This window comes from Pipistrellus hanaki (assembly GCF_964339955.1).
Source record: "Pipistrellus hanaki genome assembly, chromosome: 9".
Classification (NCBI taxonomy): domain Eukaryota; kingdom Metazoa; phylum Chordata; class Mammalia; order Chiroptera; family Vespertilionidae; genus Pipistrellus; species Pipistrellus hanaki.
Genome location: NC_140511.1, coordinates 27,542,663 through 27,568,787, shown reverse-complemented (window position 1 = coordinate 27,568,787; position 26,125 = coordinate 27,542,663). Strand labels below are relative to the sequence as shown.

The 26,125-nt window shown below is 35.7% G+C and overlaps 1 protein-coding gene across 2 annotated transcripts in view; it reads right to left on the bottom strand.

Annotated features, from left to right (window-relative positions):
• The window catches only part of SLC36A4 (solute carrier family 36 member 4), a 111,974-nt gene that overhangs the window by 17,336 nt on the left and 68,513 nt on the right, over positions 1 to 26,125 (bottom strand). For both annotated transcript variants that reach the window (XM_084895400.1, XM_084895399.1), the window contains 8 exons: positions 19,484 to 19,607; positions 17,989 to 18,079; positions 16,623 to 16,711; positions 14,670 to 14,765; positions 12,202 to 12,286; positions 7,133 to 7,360; positions 4,984 to 5,082; positions 2,017 to 2,186 (listed from right to left, as the gene is read on the bottom strand). In XM_084895400.1, coding sequence (XP_084751526.1) covers positions 2,017 to 2,186; positions 4,984 to 5,082; positions 7,133 to 7,360; positions 12,202 to 12,286; positions 14,670 to 14,765; positions 16,623 to 16,711; positions 17,989 to 18,079; positions 19,484 to 19,607 — 982 coding nt within the window. The remainder of the gene's footprint in view (positions 1 to 2,016; positions 2,187 to 4,983; positions 5,083 to 7,132; positions 7,361 to 12,201; positions 12,287 to 14,669; positions 14,766 to 16,622; positions 16,712 to 17,988; positions 18,080 to 19,483; positions 19,608 to 26,125) is intronic.

Below are 26,125 nucleotides of genomic sequence, written 5' to 3'. Positions count from 1 at the left end.
AGTTTCCCAGACAATGGAAGAAGCCAAGCTTTCCGGCCTAAGCTTCCACTCAAGGCTACAAAGTTTCAATTATAGAAGGTAAACAAATACAAACAAATATGGCGGCAGCCACAGAATTGGAAAGAGCAGTAGGCTAGGGTTGCCCCTGGCAATGGAAGAAGCAAAGCTTTCCGCACCCTTGCCGGCCCAGGCCTCCACTCCAGGCTACCAAGTTTCAATTATAGAAGACACATAGAATCAAATAGAAATGGCTGCCACCATGGAGCAGGCAGGAAGCTTGGCTCCACTCCAGGCTACAAAATTTCAATTGTAGAAGATAAATAAATTCCAGATACCAGGGCCTCCACTTGGGTCATCGGAGGGTGTGGCTGGCCTGCTAACCACCACATGCCCCCTGCTTAGCCCGCCCCATACCCCAAGGGAACCCCCACTATGATCCGGGACACCATTCAGGGCAAACCAGCTGGCCCCCGCCCATGCACCAGGCCTCTATTCTATCTGATAAAAGAGTAATATGCAGATTGACCATCACTCCCACACACAAGATGGCTGCCCCCGTGTGGTCAAAGATCATGCCCCCAAGTGGACACAAGATGGCCAATAGGGGAGGGCAGTTGGGAGGCACCAGGCCTGCAAGGGAGGGCAGTTGGGAGGCACCAGGCCTGCAAGGGAGGGCAGTTGGAGGCAATCAACCCTGCAGGGGAGAGCAGTTAGGGGTGACCAGGCCAGCAGAGGGAAGTTGGGGGCAAACAGGCTGGCAGGGGAGCAGTTAGACATCAATCAGGCTGGCATAGGAGTGGTTAGGGGGTGATCAGGCTAGCAGACAGAAGCAGTTGGGGCAATCAGGAAGGCAAGCAGGAGAGCAGTTGGGAACCCACAGTCCTGGATGGTGGGATCAGGCCTAAACGGGCAGTCGGACATTCCTCGAGGGGTCCCAGATTGGAGAGGGTGCAGGCTAGGCTGAGGGACACCCTCCACGCCCATACACAAATTTCGTGCACTGGGCCTCTAGTATATATATATATAAAAGCCTAAGCAACCATTACAATGGAATGACCAAAACCGGTTGCTATGACATGCACTGAACAGGCAGGCAGGCTAGCAGTTAGGGGCTAACAGACAAGCAGGCAGGCAAGTGGTTAGGAGAGGGATGTCTGACTGCTGGATGTCCAACTGCAGACATGGGGCCTAAACCAGCAGTCTGATACCAATATCTGAATGAAAAAACTATATACTGCTTCATTTAGTAGAATATAGTTCTAATATTAAAAGAGAATATTAAGACACCATATTATTTATTTATAATATACTCTGTGTTCTGAAAGGATTTGGGGTATATATAATATTAAGCTGATCAGTAAAATAGTGGGGTACCTAAGTTACAGGTTATATTATTTTTTTAAAGCATACATATCTTTAGTTTTTGCTTTTGTTTTGTTGTTTTTTATTTCAGAGAGGAAGGGAGAGGGAGAGAGAAGAAGGGAGAGGGAGAGAGAGAAACATCAATGATGAGAGACAAACATTGATCAGCTGCCTTCTGCAAATCCCCTACTGGGGATCGAACCCAAAACCCGGGCATGTGCCCTTGACTGGACTTGAATCTGGGACCTTTCAGTCTGCACGCCCACGCTCTATCCACTGAGCAAAACCAGCTAGGGCCATGTTATATTATTTTATCAGGAACTGGAGTTTTAAATATTTTAGCAGTAAGGATAAATGTTAAACTTTTTATTAAGGTGTCTATAGTAAAAGAATCCATGTTTTACTCTTATACTTGATTCAATTTTGGAACAACCTACAATGTTTTATCTTTTTAAAAAAATCCCACAAAGACCTGTAAAATCAAAGATGGTCTCCTCTGAAAATTATTTATGTAACCTAGAATATTTTTATAAAGAAATCAGTAAAAATTCATGTTTAAACTATAAATCCAAGAATTCACATTTATCATCAAATATTGGCAAACTATATCTACATAATATACAAATTAGGATTAAGATACTCATAGCTACCTACCATACGTCTTGAGGAAGATTCAAAGTTATGCTGCCTTTGATTTCATCCTGAAAACACATATATCCTAAGGTAGCTAATGTTACATACAAAGTTGTAACAATTAGCATGCCAATGTTCAATGCTTGGGGGAAGCGTTTTGATTCTCTCATTTGATTTTCAAGTGGAAGAACCTAAAAAAAAAAAGAGTGTAAATAATGCAGATCATTTAAAACAATCTAGTTTCTTGTCATAAATATACAAATTAATCTTTCTGTAGTTTATCTGAAAACCTTTTTCTTTTAAAACACTTATAATTGTTGACGTATTTTATTACTACCAATTTTTAAACTCTTTAAAATTTTAAATCAGCTCTTAGCAGACAAACCTGTTTAAAAAATAATTCCAACACTTTCCCTTATTAACATTTTACACAAAGTACATTCGTTAACAATTAAGAACCAGCACTGGTGCGTTACTATTAAACTCCAAACTTTATTTGGATTTCACTAGATTTTCCACATGTCCCTTTTCTGTTCCAGTGTCCATCCCGCCAAGGACACCCCATTGCATTTTGTCACCATGCCCCCTTGGTCTCTTCAGGTCTGTGAGAGTTCCTCGGTCTTTCCTTATTCGTCATTATCTTGATAGTTCTGAGGAGTCTCAGCTAGGTATTTACCATAGTATGATGTCCTCTATTTAGGTCTGATGTTTGACCAGACTGAGATTTCAGGTTTTAGAAAAGGTTATCGTAGGGGAGAAGTGCCCTTCTCGTCACCCTGAGTTACACTGGGGAAGTTAATTTTGGTCACTTTGTTAAGGCAGTGCTGGCCGGGTTTCTCTGCTTGTAAAGGTCTTTTCTTCCCCCCTCATCCTACTCTGTTCTTTGGAAGCAAGTCACCCAAGGCAGCCAGCCCACACTCCAGGGACTAGGGGGGTTAAGCTACACCTCCTGGAGAGGGAGCAGTTACATAAATTATTTGGCAATCCCCCTTATTTGATTAAATTATGTACTTAACTTACAATAATATGGATTCATGTATTTATATACTTTGAATATGAATACAAAACATTTATTTTGTTACTCATATTGTTCCAGCTTTGGTCATTGTAAACTCTATCAGGTTGGTTTCTGTGTCCTTTGACCTGCCTCCATTCTTTTGTTTTTTGAGCACTTCCATACTTTCTGGCACTACAAGATGCTCCAGATTCATCTTGAATTTCCTTACTTGAGCCCTAGAATCAGCCATTTCTCCAAGGAACTTTGGTTCTTTTGTTGAGAATGGTATTTAGAAATCAAGATCTGGGTGCTCGGTGTGCTTATTGCTACTAGGGCATCACTGCTTATGAGGCCTCTCGGCAGACAGTGCTAAAAAGCATACCTATAGTAACCCATGTATACACGTCTATAATTGCTTCTATATTTTTCCATCTGTATCTACTGTCTGTTAATTTAGTGAGATAAATAAGTAATTTTCATTATGTAAAAAAGAAAAGGAAAAAACAAAACAAAACGCTAATTACCAAGTTTTTAGGCAAATCTTCAGAGACTTTGGCCATATGATTTGACCATACTGTAAAAGACACTAAGTAACAATACTAGTAATTATTTACTGAGAGCTTACAGTGTGCCACACATTTTTCTAAAGGCTTTGCATGTAGCATCTCACATTATCCTCACAATAACCCTGTGCGATAGTAACTCTAATATTATCCCACTTTTCAGATGAGTAAGTCAGATCCATAAGGAAATATTAACTGGTTAACAGGAGAGAGAACAGGGAACAATTTGGGTGCTCTGGACATAATTCAGGCCTGAAATAAGGGGCTACCATCAAGAATAGTGCCGGTGAAGCTAGAAAAGGGGAAAGAGAAGAATTAGCATTTAGGAAGCCTCCCTCTGTGTCAAGCAGCATTGTGGTTGCTTTACATAAAATCTCACTGAATAGATTTGGGGAAATATGGAAGAAGAATCAACATGCCTTAATTGCTGACTGGAATTAGGAAACCAGTAACAAAGTAAAAAGAATTATTCCAATGTTTCAAGCTTCAGCTATTGAAAATAAAACGAGAGAAATAGGGAAGTGAAAAAGCAAAGCATTAAGAAAGTATGTGTCAAAATCTGGAGTTGCTGAATTTGAGATGTCAGGAGAACAAAACAAAACACTGAACTGTAAATATCCAACAGTTAACGAAAGCTTAGTAGGTAAAGATAGACATGAAAATCTAAATGTGATTGTCTGTAACCGTGATAAGTGGAGCTGCAAGAACTTGTGAGAATTCTCTATACAACTCAGAAAGCAGAAACCCAAGTGAAATGGTGTAAAATTGTCTTTTACATCTATTTTGTCTGTTTCATATTAACAGGTGTTTATAAGTAGTTTTGCTCTCATAAAAAACCATCAGACTGAAACATAAGCTATGGAGTAGATAGCAATATTCTTTTTTCCACAAATCTACACAATTCCAGGCTTTTAAAAAACTTGAATGGAAATATTTAAAATCCCCAGGATGCCTGTAACTCTTGGAATTACCCTTATAATGACATTATTTTTCAAACCAAACATGCACAAATCCAAAGGGAGAATTTATATTTGACTCTTCTTATGAAAGAGTAACATTTCAATTCACTTCAAGTCATCTAGTCTACACAATATGATGTTTGGGATTTGAATATAACCCAGACTTGGTAGAATAGATGGAATATAGATAAAACAAAACTGGTCATGAGTTAATGGTTTATTAAACTAGGTTATTCTCTAAATTTTCTATAGGTTTGAAATTTTCCATAATAAATTTTTAAAAATCATCTACCCTCATGTTACAGATTAAAATAAAGAGAATTAGAGTTTAAGTGATATGTCTAAGAAATGCAAACATATTCTAAAAATAAAAATAGAAAAATTAAAACACATTTTTAAATGCATTTAGACTATATAAACCTTTTTGTTGATTTAAAATTGTAAAAAATAATAAAGACTGAATCCTTACCACTCCTATGCCTTCAAAAGCAAATATAGCAGTACCAAAAAAAAGTGGGTATTTTTTCCAGCCAGCCACTATTGGAAGGTTGTGGGGATCTGGCATATTCTGGAGAAAGAAAGAAAAAAATAATGCAAGTTACATCTGTACTTACTTTAAAGAATTTTTAAATGAAAGAGCAAAATCACACACTTCCCAGCTTAACAGCAGCAAGTACAGGGTGGGGTAAAGTAGGTTTACAATTTGAGTACCCAAAACAGATATTATTCTGTTTTATTCAGATTTATTAATTATTGTGTTATTCCATGTGAACAAATAACCTACTTTTGCCCCACCCTATATGCATTACAAAAATGAATAATTCTTTCCATAAGCACTTTAAGCATCCTCTGTTAAATGTAGCCAAGCTGTTAGAATTTCACTGCCAAAGCAGTTGTTTTCCTCATGCCCACACATTCCATCTGAGCTAAATGCTCCTTATTACCTGTTTCCATCTGCAAGTCCCAGGCTGTTCACACTGGGTATGGCTCCTACCACAATAGGAAACATATAAGCATACGCAGGGACTGAGAGCCATTTAATCAGTTATCAGCTACTACGGATGGTCAACAAAAGTCCTTCTCTTTCTATTTTCATGGCTCAGTCTCTAAGACACCCAGCTCCAGACTCTGACTTTCTGCCTCGTCACGCTGTGCTGCTCCCTAGCCCAGGTCCCCCATTTTCAGTGTGATAGTCTCTGACCTGACAGCTGATAAGAAGCTTATTACTTGTGCATATGCCTTGACTTGGGCTTCGATTACCTGGTCCTGCCTCATAGCTTTGTTCTGACTCTCACTATCTGAAACTTATAAACTGCACATCTTTGTTCAAGATCTCTGGCTCCACAATGGCCACCTCTTCCAGCAAGCCCAAATCTAGTCCCTTCTCTCTTTGTCCCAAAAGTGTTCTCTACTTATCTGATTGCAAGTGAAATTCAAGGCCAAGGAAAAGAGGATGAACTAAGTAACTGAAGTGTGAGAGCACACAGGTAATTTGGGAAATGGAGAGGTCTAGAACATTTGAAACTTAGGAAGAATTGTGTGATTAACAGTGATTCAGGACTAAAAATATAAGCTAGGGTCAGAATAAAAAGGGTATTAAAGTGTTTGGAACATCCGATAACACTAAACTGTTATTCAATGCTCACACTGCTCCTTTTATTTAAGGAACTTCCTTTTCTGCTCCACTCACTCTTCCTTGTTCAGGTAAGGATCATGAACTCCAGGAAGCCTTGAGCTATTGCTGCCTGTTCCCTTCAATTTGTACATGCTATAAGAATTTGTACATGCTATTTCTACAGGTTTTGGAATTCAGGGGGTGGGGGGTGGGTGAAACATCCATCCATCATAATAGAATCTGTAATGAATGCTACTGGAGATTTCAGAATAACTGCTTTGGCAGCAATACCCAAGACTGACTTGACCAGGAAAGAAAGAAAGAAGAGTCTCCACCTTTCTTAAGTCCCTGGCCTGTCTGAGAGATGAAGCTTATAGGTGCCCAGGAGAAAGCATACATATACATCAAGAAACTCATTAAGTCTTCCAAATAATTTCAAGGAATTTGCAGAATCCCTTGAATACATTCTTTTAAGGAAAGTGGGTTAAAAATCCCAAGATTATGAACAATGGGATCAGTTGAGGTTACTGCATAGTTCCAATAAAGAGGTTACAGCAGTGTCAGCTGACTGAAGTGGTAGCAGCAAATAAAAGGTTCAGAAGTGGAAGTAAATTATAAAACTACATCTATACTCCCATCTCTTGTGATTGGTTCAAATCTTAAAGGAATAAAGAAAACACTAACAAGTTCTTAGGCATGTGTGTGACCTTAAATCACACAACTCTAATAGGAGAGTATTACTACCTTTGGAAGCAATACCATAAAGCCCAGAAAGACAGTTACCAAGCTTCAATACCAGATCTAACTACGAAGCCTGTACTTAAACCTCTAGGTCACACACTGCGCAATCAGCAGTATCCTCTAAAAGGAAAGCAAAGTGTTCTGATTATCTCCTGTGTGCCTCATGTGAAGTAGGGGTCTTCACACATTACTTTTACCTTCAAAGTAAACAAAAAATTTACTTATTAAGAAACATATGACAGTGAAAACTTGTTATACTTACCCTAACAACGTATTGATAAATTATCACAAGACTGACAGCCATGGAAATGTTAGCAAGGGATGAGAGCATGAACAGATTCTTCAGCTCACGAATGAAGACCAAGAGAATTAAAAATGGAAGGAAGCAAAGCATATATATCCTTAGGTCAATACTTCTTCTCTCACATGGATTTGATGAATTGGTGCTATTAAAAACAAGCGCTTTACTCTCCAGGAATCCTTCATGAATCTACACAAGATTATTAAGAGAATAAGAAAGAGGGTGGGAAAAAATTTCCATCAATTTATAAAAGAAACTTATGATATATACACTCAGTGACAAATTCCTTTACAATATTTACTTTTAAGATGCTAGTTTCCCAGATATATATACATTAAATTTAAGGATATTAAAATAGGACACTCTTCTTTGCAAAATAATTTTTAAGATACTGTGAACAGAAAAATGACTATATAATGATAAGGGTAGATTTACTAATTCATTTTGAAGCTTTGTGACTAACCATGATGCTTCATGATCCTGCAAAGGCTCAAACTACAATACTTCTGAGACTATCAAAAGAGGAGGCTTACTTGTCTAGAATGGCCACTGGGATGCTACTTCGACTTACTTTCTTCACAGAAGAAAGCTCCAGTGTCTCTTAGAAATACAGTAGCCCAAATAAAATTTAGAAATCATAGTAGCTTTAAAACTACTATAAAAATCAGTTGTTTTTACATTATCATCATATCAATAAGTATTTATTAAGAATCCATTAAATTCATGCATGGCCATATTCGTTAGACAGTAAATTTTTGCTAAAGAAAAAAACCTTCTTTAAGATAAATCAACCTACCTTAAAATTTATTCAGCCACTTTTATAAACTAGTATTCAGTTTTCAAAAGTGATACAATATTTTATAGGATCCATGTATTAAAATGTTTCTCTGATTCAATTAATCATATAACCCAACTCACTAATATTGTAATGAAATGATAGAGAACTTTAAAAACAATTTTAGATTTCTCTCCCTTCCTCTCTCTCTAAAATCAATAAAACGTATAAAACGTATAAAAAATAAAATAAAAACAATTTAAAATTTTTAAAAATTCACAGCAGAGACTGATCTTACCATAATTTAAATACCAGTGAAAACCTATTTGCCCCCAACACTGAACACTCCTTTGAGCATAACTTATCAAGTTTCTGAATACATAAAATTTCAAGAACCAGATCCTATACTAATAACAAGTATTTTTAATAGAGTACTTTCTATATATCTATATAGCATCTCATTCAATCCTCAAAACAACTCTCTGAAGTGGGTGGTAGTATTAATTTCTATTTATAGTTGAGGAAACTGAGGTTTATGAAGGGTAAAAAAAACTTACATAATTTCAAGTCAGTAAGTGTTGGTTCAAGAATTCAAACCTAGGCTTGAGACTCCAGAATCTAGCTTGTAAGAGCTACATGCTGACCTGATAAAATACTGCCGCCCTGCCCAAGTAGGCATCTGGCTTCCCTTCCAACATCTCTCCCTCTAAACAGAGTAAGTATTAACAGGCCAACAAATCAGAAGTTCAGGACAGAATTCTCATGTGATTAACAATTCAAGTGTTAATTTTAATTTTAATCTTAATAATCCACAATAAACACCTAAAAATGTACAAATCATCATCAACTGCATGGAATATCTTCTAGTTTTAAATTATACAGGCAATTTCTTACTCATACTGGATTAACAAATTGTCAGGTTATACCATACACCATTTAAGAAATGTTTATCTCACATTAATCTTGTAAGTGGCCATCAAAACTTTATATTTTATTTTTTATAATTTGAAATAGAAACTAAACTGGTAATTCACAATACTTGGCTCTTAAGAAGATATTTTATTTGTTGACTCAATTTTCTCAGTAACCAAATTATTCGGAGCCAAAAACTTTTGCATCAAAGAAGTAACTCCAATAATCAGATTAGATATTGATCAAAGTTAGGTACTAACAAGGACAGCTGGCAAGAGAAAAGCAGTTACATAACCACTTTTAAAAATGGTTTTTTTGAATCATGAGGTGCTTGGGAATCTGAAATTAATTCTATCACAAATATCTCATAATTTAGTATTCTTTGGCAGAACAATGATTATAAAAATTTTCAGGATTAAAAAATAAAATAAAAATGTAGATACATACCTAGAGCAAGATTCAGGTAAACATTTGAGTCCTTTGGTGCCCTCTAGAGACAGAGATTGGCTATCTAATAGGACTTCCTATGATCTCACATGTTTACCAAAATGCAAAACACTGAAATAAATATTATAAAATAAAATTACTAAATTCAATTGTTTCCAGTTAGAGCTCAAATTGACTAAAAATCACTACTTATTAACTTTTTTCAATTATTCAGTAATCTAATGGTTAAAATTCCAAAGGCAGGTTATGTTTTTCAGCAAAGCTAAAATCAAAATCAAAGCCATAATACCCTACTTGGTATGCTGCTTGACAGTTTACAAAGGCTTTACAACTCTTGTCAGCTGAGCCTCCCAATATGGGAACAAGGGGAGCTTTTATTACTATTCCCATTTTACAAACAAGGAAACTGAGACTTGAGTAAGGTTAAAGGGATCTTTCCCAATGAGTGAGGTAAAACTGACAGAGCAGGGATTTGAATTCAAATCTTTTGACTCTAAAGTCCATACCAAAAATTGTTTTTCTTAATATCCCTTCCCTACTCTTCGTTTCTCACAAGGCCCATATATACTATTTCCTCTCTCTGAAATGTTCTAGAGCAGTGGTTCTCAACCTTTCCAATGCCGCAATCCTTTAATACAGTTCCTCATGCTGTGGTGACCCCCAAGCATAAAATTACTTTCATTGCTACTTCATAACTGTAATTTTGTTAGTATTATGAATTGTAATGTAAATATCTGTGTTTTCTGATGGTCTTAGGTGACCCTGCTAGCGATTCTCATGATGACCCACAGGTTGAGAACCGCTGCTGTAGTTAACGCTGCTGTAGTTACCGCTGGTTAACTATGGTTACCGCTGCTGTAATGATAGTAGTAATTGGTAAGATTTGATCAACTGTGTGTTGATAAGGTTTGATCCAATTACCGCAGACTGCTATCAAATGTGAGCACCTCTGGAGAGAGTGGAAATCTCTGATGCTGCTGTTTCAGTGACTGTCTGCTCTGCCGAGGTGACATGTTCATCATTCCTTTCAATTTTTCTCAAGTCTCAATGAATGTCTTTTTCCATGTTGCCTTTTATTTCTCACAAGGCCTTTCATCTTTCTATCCATAATAGGCATTCTTCCTACCTCCCAAAGCATCGCTTTTCTACCTGGTATTCTAGCACATGTGCAAATGTGTTAAATTCTTCTATTTACCTTTGGGAAGCATCTGATAGTATTTTATAGGAGAATATCACCAATACTAAGCTTCAGATATTCATTTTATGTACTTTACATACTATTTAGGTCTCACACACACACAAACACACACACACAACTAAAATCAGACAATGTTCTGTCCAGTGATGAGCAATGAACATGCTGGGTGGTAGCTATGTCAGACTTAGACTTCAGCCTAATTTATAGGGCACATTGCTCACATATAGCAAGACTCAGTTTCCTCATTCATAAAATGAGCATAGTACTAACATTACATTACAGAGTAGTTGCAAAGATTAAATGATATGTCATAGCTTATAAATATGAAATGATAAGGCATCATTAGCATTATTCATTATTCATAAATTCAAATCAAGCTTTTTGGTTGCTCTCTTAGGAGATAATAAAAAAGATACAGTATACTACATGTTGCACAATCCTAGAAAGGCATCATTTCCATTGTATTCTACATAAATGATTGATAAGATGTTATGTCTTATCAGCTCTTGACAATAAATAGCGTTCTCAACTGAGTTAGTAGTCCTAGGAAAATGCAACTTGTGAAATTAACTACTTGCAAAATTAAAAGTACATCATCTATAATGAGTAATGCTAATGAAATCATCAATTCTCTCATTTATAAAAGGGGGTTTGATTCAATAAGCCTTTCCAACATTAGAAATCTAAGCCACTGACTTTAGCAAACTATGGCTCAAAGACCAAATCCAGCCTATTTTTGTAAATAAAATTTTATTGAAATACAGCCATATCTATTTGCTTATGTATTGTTGTTTACAGCTAAGTTGAAACAAAGGCCATATGTCCAGCAACACTGAAAATACTTATTATCTGGCCTTTTACAGAAAAGTTTGCCAATCCTTGGTCTAAATATAAAATATTCTTTATACTTAGAAATATAAGTCAGATATACTTATATGTATACATACGGGTTCTTTAGAAAACAGTCACGTTATAATTTTGCATTAAAATACCTAGAAGATAAGTACTACATATTACTATGTAAAATGCCTAATATTGCACCATACACATGTGGATAATAAATGCTATTAATTAAAATACTGAAAGAGCAGGGTGTAATGTAGGAATAATAAAGACAAACTACCAGTGAAAGCACATAAAGAAATGTGCTCTATCACTGTTTTGATAGAGGAGCTTTTTTATTTCAGTGCTTTGCATATTTGTTCAAATCAACAGTCTCTATTAAGACTGCAAACCACTTCCTCTTAAAGCAAACATTTACATATGGAGAAAATTAAAGAACACTGTACACTCCTGGACACAGCATCTCTTTAGACCATGGCAATAATTGTTGCATTTTAGTAATGTCCACTTTTGTACTTCACTCTTTAGGCCGCTGGCTAAAGCCTTGTATGTCTTTATAAAACATCAATGTAAAGAATATGCTCCCAAACATCTGTGTACCTAAATATCGGGTAGCTAAGACTCAGTAAATTATGTCCTGTTCTGATCCGAATAAACAAGCATTATTGATATAATGATAAGAAAAGTAAAATCAGCAATAATAGCAGAAATCCAACTAAAGGAAAATCTACAAAGAAACATGCTTAATGAAAGAAACACATTTGCATATTTGGCCACGGCTTACTCAGAGGAAACATGATGCTAAATTATGGCATTTGAAGAAAACGATTTTAATAACTGGAGAAAAATACTTACTTGTTTCACATTTTCAGCTAAGAAGACAATATAAACACTACAGAATCCCAGCTGTGTTATCACCAGAAAAAAGTCAACCACACTCCTAAAAAGACATACCCACAAATGAGTATTAATAAGAGCTGCTGAAATATCAATATATATTTTCTTTTTAACTACTTAAAAACATAATAGTGTATGTTCTTTTCACATCCTTAATATAAAAAATAATTAAAATATTTATTTTCTACAGAAAGCACACTTTTATGATCAGTATATCACTACAATTACTACTGAGCAAAAGATTGTTTCATTAAATTAAAAGGCCAAAATTTTCCCATCACTTATTTCTGAAATTCAACAGTTTGTGAGTATATACTTATAAAAGGATTTAATGAAAACATTTCTTCTTTTAAATTAATCATATCTCTTCTACTTCTCAAGATATTTTTCAGATTAACCCAGTGTATTTCCAAAGCCTCCCATCTTCGTGTCATTTGCAAACATCACTCTCTACTATCAAATCACTAATAATACGGAATAGGAGAGGACTGAGGGCATGGCCCCAATCATGCCATCGAAGACCTCTTCAATAGCTTAGCTCCGTCCTTATTTTCTGAAGAGATTACCTATAAAATTCCAGCTACACAAAACAGTGTATGAGGAAGGGAAAGAGATATCACCAAATTAGCATTATTTGGGTATGGCAGTTAATAAGTCACAAATTTGTCTACGTACATGTTAATATATAGCCCATACTTCTCATCTTTTTCATCCTCACCCAAGGATATTTTTATTGATTTTAGAGAGGGTGAGGAGAGAGAAACATCAACATGAAAGAGAAACATCCATAAGTTGCCTCCTGTATGTGTCCCAACTGGGGATCAAACTGGCAACTTAAGTATGTGCCCTGAGCAGGATTCAAGCCCACAACCTTTTTGGTGTACAGGACAACACTCAACCAACTGAGCCACTAGGCTAGGCAAGATTCTCAATTTTGTTCTGGGAACAATAAATGACTACAATAGCATGCACCTACTAATTCACTATAGTCTATCATCTGATCAGTGTCAAGCTGTCAAATAATCCGGTCTACAAATCTACAGACCCTCCTTCTGCCATTTGAAACTAAAAGAGCCCTTGCCTATATCTTCATTCTGGCCCTATCTCTACAGTTCTCCATGGTTTTTCAGGTACCTCTTCTGGAAGTAATTTTGGTACCCGAAATGAATTCAGGTTTCTTCTCTCTGATGAATTACATTTAAGTATTACCTTAAGGTCTCTTCATTTATCTTTGACATTGGTATCCCACCAATAATTATTCCAACCACTTCAATGTGAAGTCATTCTTTTGATTAAAAAAACATGACACCGCTGCCTTTGGACTGGAGCAGGAGGAAGATACAGTTCTTGGGGAAAATCCCTAGGGCCTGAGACTGTTTTCTTCCTTTTCCTACTCAGCATATTAAGAACTCTGAGCAGCTCATAAATATATCTAAACTCCTGAAAATCCCTAGAAAGGCCACATTTAACCATAAACTAACACTATTCTTTCTTCTTTAATTTTCACTGCACATATAATTTGTACCACACTCAGCATTTTGTTGATCATCTATGCTTATTTTTCCGGGCTTTGATTAACCATGTCCACCAATGATAGAATTATATTTAACCAATAAGATAAGAATATCCTAAAATGCATACTTCAGATGTCTTCTAAGCATGTAGCTAAACAGCATAATTTTCTTTTCTTGAAAAATTTTTTCTTTTACTTGAAAAATTACCTTTTTCTTTTACTTGAAAAATTACTAAACATGATTATATCATAGGCCTTCCTTCCCCACAGCTGCAGGCACAGGCTTCCCTCTGGCACCCGGGACCTGGGCTTCCCTCGCAGCCCCGGCTTCATCTGGAAGGTCGTCCGAAAGGATGTCTGGTCTAATTATCATGTTACATTTTTATTATTATAGAAGTTTGCCAGGTGCTTCATAAATATTACTTTATTTAAACTACTATAGTAAGCTTGTGAAGCAAGTATTATTATAAACTCATTTGATAGTGAGAAAACTAAAACAAAATAATTTGTCCGAGGTCATGAAATTGAAAAATGGTAGAGCTGAGACCTGATCTCAAGTCTAACTCTAAAGATTATGTTGCCGAAACTGGTTTGGCTCAATGGATAGAGCGTCGGCTTGGGGACTGAAAGGTCCAGGGTTCGATTCCGGTCAAGGGCATTACCTTGGTTGCGGGCTATCCCCAGTAGGGGGTGTGCAAGAGGCAGCTGATCGATGACTCTCATCGATGTTTCTAACTCTCCCCCTTCCTCTCTGTACAAAATCAATAAAATATATTTTTTTAAAAAAAGATGTTTATTCCCCCAACTTTATCATACTTTTATTCATGTATAAATTGACAGCATTTATAGGTTAAAATACTTAAAATTAATGTAATTTCAATAACCAGATATTAACAATATAACAAGTACTTGCCGTCCCCATGCTGCTTGCTTCTGAAGACAACTCCAAGGACTTATTTCCATAGCATAGCTCACAGTGTCACTATAGCCTAATGTTGACTTTTTAAACCTGTAATTTAATGACATACATGGATATGAAAATAAATTCAAGTAGGTTCATAAATCCTTTCCTTCAAAAGAACATCAAATAAATGTGAATTAATGACTATAGGGGTATGTCCAGAGAGAGTTTTTTAAATTTCAAGATCTGCATAAAGTATGTCTCATGAAATTTAAAAATTTTATCAGTCCTTATTACCAATATATTAGTTTTATCTACTGTTGAAGTTTACATATTTGTAGAATTGATATAACAATAGTTGTGCTCCATGAATTTGAATATTTCCATTACCTGAAAACATTGTTCATGCTTAAATTAGTCCCTTTTTAGAATAGCATTACTTAATACATCTGTATAATTATTTTCACATAACCTATCTTCTTTAATCCTTAAAGTAACCCCATATTAGTTTACTATCCCTAGCCGGTTTGGCTCAATCAAGAGCCGTGGTTATAGGCTCCATCCACAGCCCCATTAGGGAACGTGCAGGAGGCAAGCAATCGACGTGTCACTTTCACATCGATGTTTCTCTCTCTGGGCTCTCCCCATACCTTCCACTATGTCAAAAAAAAAAAAAAAAAAAAAAAAATCAATGGAAAAATTTCCTTGGGTGAGGATTAACAACAATAACAAAGAATTTTAGTTTACTAGAATAGACAATACTTATTTTTTAAAAGTGGTCCATTGTAAAGTAGAAGCATTTCATGATAAAAGATAAAGAAAAAAGGATATTACCGAAACCAGTTTGGCTCAGTGGATAGAGCATCAGTCTGCGGACTGAAAGGTCCCAGGTTCGATTCTGGTCAAGGGCATGTACATTGGTTGCGGGCACATCCCCAGTAGGGGATGTACAGGAGGCAGCTAGTCGATGTTTCTCTCTTATCGATGTTTCTAGCTCTCTATCCCTCTCTCTTCCTCTCTGAAAAAAATCAATAGAATATATATTTTTTAAAAAGGATATTATTTTATGAACTATCTACCAATGCACATATCAGCAAAGAATACCAGTCATTATACCCCAAACTGAATTACTAACAAATTGGAGATCATTACACTCTAACTAAAAGCAGTACTGCTTCCTCCATTTCCCCATATATCTTTCCTGATTTTCTCATAAAAGAAACCATTCTATGACTAATAGGGCAATATTTTTATTTGATTTATTTTTAGAGAGAGAGAGAGGGAGAAACATCAATTTGTTGTTCCACTTAGTTATACATTCATTGCTTGCTTCTTGTATGTGCCCTGACTGGAAATTGAACCTGCAACCTTGGTGTGTCAGGATGACACCGTAACTAACTGAGCTACCAAGCCCAGGCCAACAAGGCTATATTTTACTTTATCCTTTTTTGTTAATCATCACCTGAGGTACTTTTTCCACTGACATTTAGAGAGAGTGGAAGGGAAAGAAGGAAGGAGAGGGGGCAGAAGGAGGGAAGGTAAAAGGATTGGGGGGGGGGGGGGGGGAGAAGAGCATAAGAAAGAGAAACAACAATGTGAGAAACACATTGATTGGTTGTCTCCCACAAGAGCCCCAACCAGGTTGGGGAAGAACATACAACCCAGATGCATGTCCTTGAAATCAGATCCACAAGCCTTTCGTGCATGGGCCTTTGCTCTAACCACTATGTTCATAGGCGAGGGCAAGGCTATATTTTAAAATAAGTAAATATATTCTGACCAGATTTCAACCATATAAATTGCTACCATTTTCCAAATTCATTATCTCAAACTTGTTTCTATAACAGATTACAGGAAACACAACTGCTAGTTGCAAAGCAATGTAGAAATATAAGACTATCTATTACTTTAAATAATTACACAGCTTCAAAATAAATTAAATAGACTTAATGAATCCACATTTACCTCTGACAGAGAAAGTGACTGCAACGTACCAAAATGTGCATACAGTGAACAGAAATAATTCCTATAAACACAAGGCTGATTGGTCCAAGCTGTAGGGGAAAAATTATAAGGTTTAAATATGTAAGTTTCACAAAATTTAAGTTGCCTTATAAGCAATAAAAACAAACCACGAATTTGCCAATAAATATTTGTTGGACAAAATGATTAATTATTTTTATATGGGAAAACTAATAAAATATAAAAAGAATTCCAGTAATACTTAACCAAATATAATTCCATCTTATCAACTGGGCTGTCTAAACTTATGAATACAGAGTACAGATAGATATGCAACCAAATAGGACAGAATACATATTATTTAACATGAGACGGCATGTCTACCACTACCAGTGCCCCACCAAAATAATTACATGCAACTATGAATCATTATCTAAATCAGCGGTTGCCAACCTTTCAGACCTCACAGACCACCAGTGGTCCGCAGACCACCTGTTGGCAACCGCTGAATGACTAAAACAGCACTCTTATCAATCTGGGATTGTGGACAATCCACTTCTATAGACTGCTTATTGAGCACTTACTATGTGTGAAGAACTGTGCCTAGAAAATAATTATTTGAAAAAATGGTACATAAACTGCAAAGTATTACTAAAATTGAAGTTATTCTGGGGTTGCTGAGACACAGACAAAATATTGCCAAAGTTCATTTTACAATTGGAAAATTTTAAGTTTCTCTAAATTAGCATGAACAAAGTCAAATGCAGAGAAGAATGACATTAAAATTGTTTTTTAGAAAACTGGTCATTTAAAAAAGGGTTAAATATAATTTCATTACTTCTTAAGTGAATTCTCCCCTATCTAGAGTCTCTGCAACTATAATAATTGGTTCTAATACTTAAATATTTGTTTTCAGAATATGTTACTCCTTTTTTTTTTTAACTATTTTTCTTTAAATCTGAAAACTAGGTATTTTATTCTGAATCTAAAAAACTATAAGTTCACTAATACAAATAATCTTCTCTATAAATAAATGTGTTGTATGTGTATACTGCTTTCTAGTAAATCCCTAAAAATCTAATAATAGTAAGATATAAACATGCCTGTAAACTAAAATACTATTTTAGGATCTTTCTGTCAAATAATACATATTACTAATTAAGTTGAAATGCAAAGAGTAATTAACTGTCATGGTTAGAAACTATTATCATAATTGCCATAACTTTATCAATACAGTGGCTGAATGATTACTGTTCGTCACCTGACCATGTTTTAGTTGACTAGGCCAGATGTTAATTTGTGGTAATTTCTGCTGTAAATTAAGGCTGACAGCTGTATGGTAACTACAGAGCACAATGATAAGTCTTACCACGATGCCTGCATTTTTTATGGCCAATGGAAGTCCTAAAAGGCCAGTTCCAATATTTCCTTTAAGAAGATGCATAAGAGTTTGTAAAAACCTGAAAAGTAAAAGTTGTGAGATTCAAATATTTTAGAACAAAAGCTATTAAAATCACATGATCATGGTTTTAGCATTAGGAGATAACTAGAAATTAATCTAGGCATGGAATCAAAATCTCCATTCAACCAGAAGTTAAATGAGCCAGAAGTCATATTTGGTTCAAGTCAAGTTCCATCTTTGCCATTTAAAAGTAAAATACAACTGATTGAACTTTTTAATAGTGGTTTTAATTTATTAAAGAAAAAGAGTTCTCAATACTACCTAAGAACTTGACCAGGAAAATAAAATAAATGAAGAATAAAAATACATTAACAGTAAAAGACTGATATCATTATAAAGATTAAATGAGATATTTAAGTAAAAGTATTTTTGTACATATCTATAATAATAAAAGCATAATATGCTAATCAGACCAGACGTCCTTCCTTCCAGACAAAGCTGAGGCAGAGGTGGCAGAGGCCCCTCAGCCGTGGTGACGGCAGGTGGGGGCCAGGGCCAAGGCCCTTGCACAAATTTTGTGCATCAGGCCTCTAGTTAAAGTAATAAAGAAAAGGTAATTTTCTCATAAGACTCTTTGCTGCTATTATATTCAGAACAATACTGAAGATTATATATATTCAGAACAATACTGAAGATTATATAGGTTGGTAAGACAGCAATTTACTGACATTGTCTATGTAATTATGGTACTAAACATATTGGATCTATGATCTATGATGAACATAAGAGGAAGTTAATTAAAAGAAAAAACATACAAGTTTTAAAACAATGTGTATCATCAGATAAGATAAATACTGGTTAACTTTTAGACTATGAACTCCCTAAGGGATTTCACCTAAGAAAAGTTTCCTCTAAAGACGCATTTGAATGAGGTCTCTTGATCAAGTAAAAAATAAACTAGGAACACTAACAAACTTTAAACTTAGGAAATAGAAATGCTTAAACTTTTTAAATCTATGCTATTCTTTTCTTATCAATTAAAACATTACTTTGCTAAATCATTAATTACTTCTAGAATAAGAACTTACTTAAATCTATCAATGATAAAATAAGAAAAATTTTTAAAAGTTCAACTGCATAAAGGGTTTACTATCTACCTTCCACGATCTAACTCCTATTTCAGAAGCAACTGCTCTTAAAATTTATATTCCTCTCAATAAGATCTCCCTTCAAGATCATTAACTTTTGATATGTATCACCATTGGTAATTCCTATACACTGCTCTGTAATTTTAGATGTATTTGTTCTTTCCCGAATAGACTATAATCACCTTGAGGGCAGAAATTATGTTTTATCCATCTTTGTGTCTTCTGTAGTATCTAGCAGGGTCCCTTGCCCATAGATGATTAAAAAATATATACTGAATGAAAAGAAAAGAAGACATGTAAACCATAACACTTACGAAATGCCCTCTTGATCATCAAGCTGGTAATGCTTCTGAACAGGTAGGAGCTCTTGCTCATGTTCTTCATCTGATGTCCCATCGAAGTTCTGCTCATTTATTAAGGGCCTCATTACATCCATATCTTTAAAGAGAAAAACAAAGAACTCCACTATTATTTTAAAAAGTGGGTTAAAGCTAGTATAAATTAATTTTTAAGTAGTACATACCACTCACTGGTACTCATCTTTACTATTTTTACCGTAAGTTAATGCACATTAATATCCTGAGTTTTAGTATATTTAAAAAGAAACAACTACACTTATTTGCTGGATATTTTGTTTGGACTAAGCAGTGCAAATCAGTATTCAATGCAAAATGTTTTCTGCTTTGTCTACATGAGGTTTACAGTAAAGGTCATAGAATTATGAGAAATGTGAAGAAATAACAAATTGAACTTTTACCTTTTCTTCAAATCATACTATATATACAAGTAATATTTTCAAATACTTAAAATTATAAATCCATTCCAACCATTACATTTTTAGAACCAAAATTTGCATTTAGAACCAAAATTATAGCATTTTTAGCATGATTTTGCTCCTTTCAAGGAGAAAAGCAACTAGCCATCACTCAGTCCTGTTCTAGTAAAATTTACTAAATTCAGATTTATTGAGATGACTGATGCATTAGTAAAGTCTGAAATACAGGATAGTTTATGGACATGAAAGTTTGTTTCATTCGAATACAATAAACCTACATAATAAAGAGCTGAGGCAAACAAAATGATTTAGTTGGAAATGACTAACAAAACTTTTAAAACTTATTTTTGAATACTTTAAAATTTACATTAATTTTTCAAGAATAGTACAAAACTTCTATGTATCCTTTACAGCCACAAATTTTTAACATCTTTCCTATCAGTAGAGAATGCGTACAAGTAAAATTGACCATTACTAGCATAGTATGATGTGTTAAACTCTGTTACAGGGGGATTGTAGGGTGCTCTGGGACACTTAGAAGAGAAACTTAAGCCTGATTTGGGTTAAGGAAGGTGGAGCCTGTAATTTTACATCAGGTAGTCACTGAGAAAGTGAGGTTTCAAAGAAGACCTGAAGGTGGGGTGAGAGTGAACACTGCAGCCACCTCAGGGAAGAGCAATCAGGCGGTGGGATGAACAAAGGCAAAGGCTCTAGTGATGTGGAGAGTCTGGTGTGTGAGTAGGAAGGTGGCCAGAGTGGCCAGAGGAGAGTGAGCGAGGGGACTGCAGTGGGAGAGGAGATCAGAGCATGACAAGGCTGATGGTATACAGCCTTGGAGACCACAACAACGGACATGAAGGCCACTAGACAGTGTTGACCAGCAGAGATACAATGTGAGCCACAAACATAATTTAAACTTTCTAGTAACCATGTTTCTTAAGGAAAACAGCAACAAGTGAAATTAGTAATATATTTTATTTAATCCAATATATCTGAAGTATTATCATTTCAACATGTAATTAATATACAAGATTATTAACAAGATATTTTACATTCTATTTTTCGTACTAAGTCTTGGAAATCCAGCGTGTATTTCATATATACAGTCTGTTTTAATTTGGACAAACCACATTTCAAATGCATATATAACTAAAGGCTACCATACTAGACAACATCAGAGTAGAGAGTTTTGTGCAGAGAAATGGCATGATTTGATTTATATTTTAACCAGGATTTTTCTGGACCTACTATCTCTGCATTGTGTCAAATGAGAGTAATAACTTCTACTTCACAGGGTTTCACAATGAGATGACATGTATATGAAGCATGGAACCTAGCCCCTGGCACATAGTAATCAATAACTACTAGTTTCCTTCCCCTTCTAATAAAATGATATATTCGAAGCAAATTATGCTACACAGAATTTTTAACTGTAAAGCTGCGACAAGAAATTAATTTACTAGTAATAATTCTGAGCATTTATGAGCTAACACTGAGTCTACAAAGATAAACAAAATGTGTTATGCCAGCCAGAAAGAAATATACTAGTAAAGGAGTCAAATACTTAAGAAAACCTAACATAGTAAAAGCTTTAACAGTTAAAACATAAGAAATAAAATCATACAAAGTAATTAAAAATTATAAAGTCCAATTTGCATTATATATAAAGTCTATTATTTGTCAATGTCTTGCTGTAATTTTTGATCAAGTGCTGAATTGAAAACCTCTCAAAATGCTATGTGATTATTCTAAGTAAAAGTTAACACTGCTTTATAAAATACTATTAAACAATGGATGTCAAGTTACCTAGATCTAATTATTCCTATTTACATATGGAAAACTTATAAATGGACATAGCTTTAGTCAGTATTATACACTATATATTATACCCATATATACACATTAGTGGCAGATGTGGTCTTATATTGTTCAGACAATAATTTCAACCTGAATTTCCTAAACTAAAGTCAACCTAAACTTCCAATTTTAATCAGAAAAATCACAAATTAGCAATATGCATTGAAACCTTAAAATGTTTATCCTTTTCACCTGATAATTCCACTTCTGAAAAGCTAGATGAAGAAAAGAATTTCTGCACAAAGATGTTAAATGAAACATAATTTCTGTTAAAAATGAGGAAACAACCTAAATGTGCAACAATCAGGAAATTGCTAAATTAACTACACAATGCATCCACTTTGTAAAGTATTACAATAACATTAAATTATGGTTTTGAAGTCTGAGTAAAACAAGCAAAAGTGTATCATATGCTGAGTGGAGAAAAAGCTGAATAATCACATCATTAGTACAACAATGTTTGGGGTGTTTTTTGTTTGTTTGTTTGTTTTTTTGGCTTGTTTTATTTTTGAAGACTATTTTTGTTGGGTACAGAATTTTAGGTTGGTAGAATTGTTTTCAGCATTTTAAAATGATTTGTTTCTTGTCTTCTAGCGTCCATGGGATAATGTTTTAAAAAGTTAAATAAAAACGAAAGACACAAAATATATCAAAATGCTAATAAGTTAACAAGGATCTCAAATGGACAATGAAATCCTGGGTATGGTTTTCTCTGGAAAATGTAAAAAATAATAAGTAATCAATTTGGCTACTTTATAACACCAAAATAAAGAAAATCATTTACTTATATTTTGTCAATGGACAAATGAAAAGAAGTAAAAAAGTTTATTTATTTTTAAAATAACGTAATATTGCCACTAAATTTATAAACTAGTATCTATATAAGATGGGAACAGTAACTATTTTACTCATTTCTGAGGCGAAGAAATATGCACAGCAAGAAACTTTCCAGAGGTCCCCATAGTCTATGAAGTGAAATGCAGACCTTACACTATTTAGAAAGCCAACTTTAGGCCGTGGTCGGCAAACTGCGGCTCGCAAGCCACATGCGGCTCTTTGGCCCCTTGAGTGTGGCTCTTCCACAAAATACCACGGCTTGGGCAAGTCTATTTTGAAGAAGTGGCGTTAAAAGAAATTTAAAAATTTTGGCTCTCAAAAGAAATTTCAATCGTTGTACTGTTGATATTTGGCTCTGTTGACTAATGAGTTTGCTGACCACTGGCTTAAGGAAAGCTATATCTTAACTTCTCCACCAATGCTTTTCACATAGACACATGATTTTTTAAATTCCTTTTTAAGTGAAATATTTGGTCATTGTACACAATCAGGAAATATATAGATAAGCATCATTGTTGTAATTAAATTTACCTCATTCCTGGAAGGTACTACTGGTAACATTTTAGAGTATTAACAAACCAACCTCCATGTTCTAATCTAGTCCCATGGCTTTACATGCTCTCTTTGCTGAGGACTTTGAATTTATTTCTCCAGACCAGACCTCTCACTCACTCCAGAAACGATCCAATTGTCTACTCAACATCTGCACTTTCATGTCTAACAGACATCTCAAACTTAGCATTTCCCCAAACTCAACTCCTGGTCTTCACCACCAAATTTGCTCCTCCTGTGGCTTTACCCATCCGTCCTGATTACCTACTGCTTTGCAACAATTCATGGCAATTGTCAGGAGGCCTCCATTCCATTCAAGGGGGTCCTTCCCCATGGCTGTGTAAGGATTCTTATAACCTGGTAGCCAGCCTCCTCCCAAGTGAGTGAATCCAAAAGAGAGGGAGCAAGGCACAATGCCAATTAGAATTGAGGTCTGAAGTCGCACATTTTCACTTCCACCATAATCTATTCATTAGAAGCAAGTTACTAAATCCAGCCCATAACTCAGTGGGAAGGAAATTAAGTTCCTCATCATGAGAGAAATATCAAAGAATACTATAAACACTAAAGACAAATCCTATATAATAAAGAGGTAATATGCAAATTGACCATCACTCCCAACACACAAGATAGCCGCCCCCATGTGGACACAAGATGACCATTTCACGATGGACAGCAGGGGAGGGCAGTTGGGGGTGACCAGGCCTGCAGGGAGGACAGTTGGGGGCAACCAGGCCAGTAGGAGAGGGCAGTTAGGGGCAACCAGGCTGACAGGGGAGGGCAGTTAGGGGCAACCAGGCTGTCAAGGGAGGGAAGTTAGGGGCAACCAGGCCTGCAGGGGAGGGCAGTTTGGGGCAACCAGGCCTGCAAGGGAGGATAGTTAGGGGAAACCTGGCTGGCAGGGAGGGTAGTTAGGGGTGACCAGGCCAGCAGGGGAGGGCAGGTAGGGGCAATCACCCGACAGGGGAGCAGTTAGGTGTCAATTAGGCTGGTAGGGGAGTGATTAGGGGGTGATGAGGTTAGCAGGCAGAAATGGTTAGGGGCAATCAGGCAGGCAGGCAAGCAGTTGGGAGCCAGCAGTTCTGGATTGTGAGAGGGATCCCAGATTGGAAAGGGTGCAGGATGGGCTGAGGAGCATGCGCACACACACCCATGCACGAATTTCATACACTAGGCCTCTAGTTACATTACAAAACACTAAAATCTCAGTTGATCGTAATTCCTTGTCTCTCATTCAATCTGTTAAAAAATCATTCTGGTTTTATTTTCAAAACATATAGTCTAACCATTTCTCTCCACTCCCTCTGCTACTCCTAATAGTGCTGTGAAGGACTGCTGTGTAAATCTTTCCTGAACTGCAGAAATACCCTTCGGCCTCTACTTTTGCTCCTAATAGTCTATTCTTCACACAGCAGCCAGTGCAATCCTTGTAGAATTTAAGTCAGATCATGTCACTCCTCTGCTGAAACCCTGCTTGGCTCCCCGTTCTCTCAGAGCAAAAGCCAAAGTCTTTACATGACCTTCAAGACCCTACATACTCTGGCCTCACCACCTCCTTGATCCTTCGCTTGGGCCACTTGGCCTCCTTGATATTTCTGTCTTTAGCTGTTCTTTCTGCTTGGAATGGTCTTTCCTCCAGATATCCACTTGACTAATCACCTCACCTCTTCAAATCTTTGCTCAAATTTCACCTTTTCAATAAGGTCCATCCTGACCACTTCGTAAAATACTACGAACTACTCTGCCCTCACCCTCATTCCTCATTTCCCTTACTCTGCTTTTATTTCTCCATTTTTATTTCTTCAAAATAGTACTTTTCACTTAACATATTATATAATCAACTGAATATTGTCTGCCTTCTCTTACTAGAATATAAGCTCCATGAGAGCAAGAATTTTGATCTGTTTTGTTCATGAATGTGCCCCAGATGCCTAAACCAGTGCCTGGCACCGAGGAGCAGCTCAATAAATGTGCTGAATTAACAAACAGACATAAATTTTTTAAAAATTAAAATAACCTGGAACCTTTCTTTTCAGTTAATAAAAAATACATACATTGGATATCTTCTCATATTACTTTTAATGGCTATTCAGAACATGGCTCTATAGCCATACCACAATTTATCTAAACAATTTCCTTTAATTGAATATTTAGATAGTCACCAGCTTTTCTCTATTATAAATACTGTAATGGATATCCCTCTTGACATAAATATCTGTTATTTCCTTAGGGAATATTTCTAGAAGTATAATTGTTGAATTAAAGTATATGTGCCTTTTTAAATATATGTATGTATGTATGTATGTATGTGTATATATTTCTCTTTTTATTTCAGAGAGGAAAAGAGACAAAGATAAAAACATCAAGAATAGCAGAGAATCAGTGATCAGCTGCCTCCAGCATGCCCCCTACTGGGGATGGAGCCCACAACCCAGTCATGTACCCTCAGTGGAAACTGAACTGTGACCTCCTGGTTCATAGGTCAGGCAAGACTCAGCCACTGAGCCAGTCAGGCTGTGCATTTTTAAGGATAAGTGCATTATACTACTCTTACCAACAATGCATGAGAATACACATTTCCTCACATCCTCACCTAGATAGGTTACTGATGAATTTGAAAGTCGAATAATGTTGTAGAATTATGTCCCTGAAACCTGTGTAATTTTGTTAATCATGTCATCCAATAAATTCAATAAAAAGAAAAATGTCAGATAAACCTGGATTCATATCTGGATTGCCATTAGTGAACTTAAATTATTTTATCTATAAAATGGGGATAACAGGAGCACCTACCTCACCCCGCTGTTGTGAGGATTAAAGGAGGTAATGCATATATGTAAAGCACTTCACACACTATTGATCCACAGCAAACATTCAATAAAATGCTGAATTTATTTCTACCATGATTGTGACTTAAAAGATATCAAACTGAAGT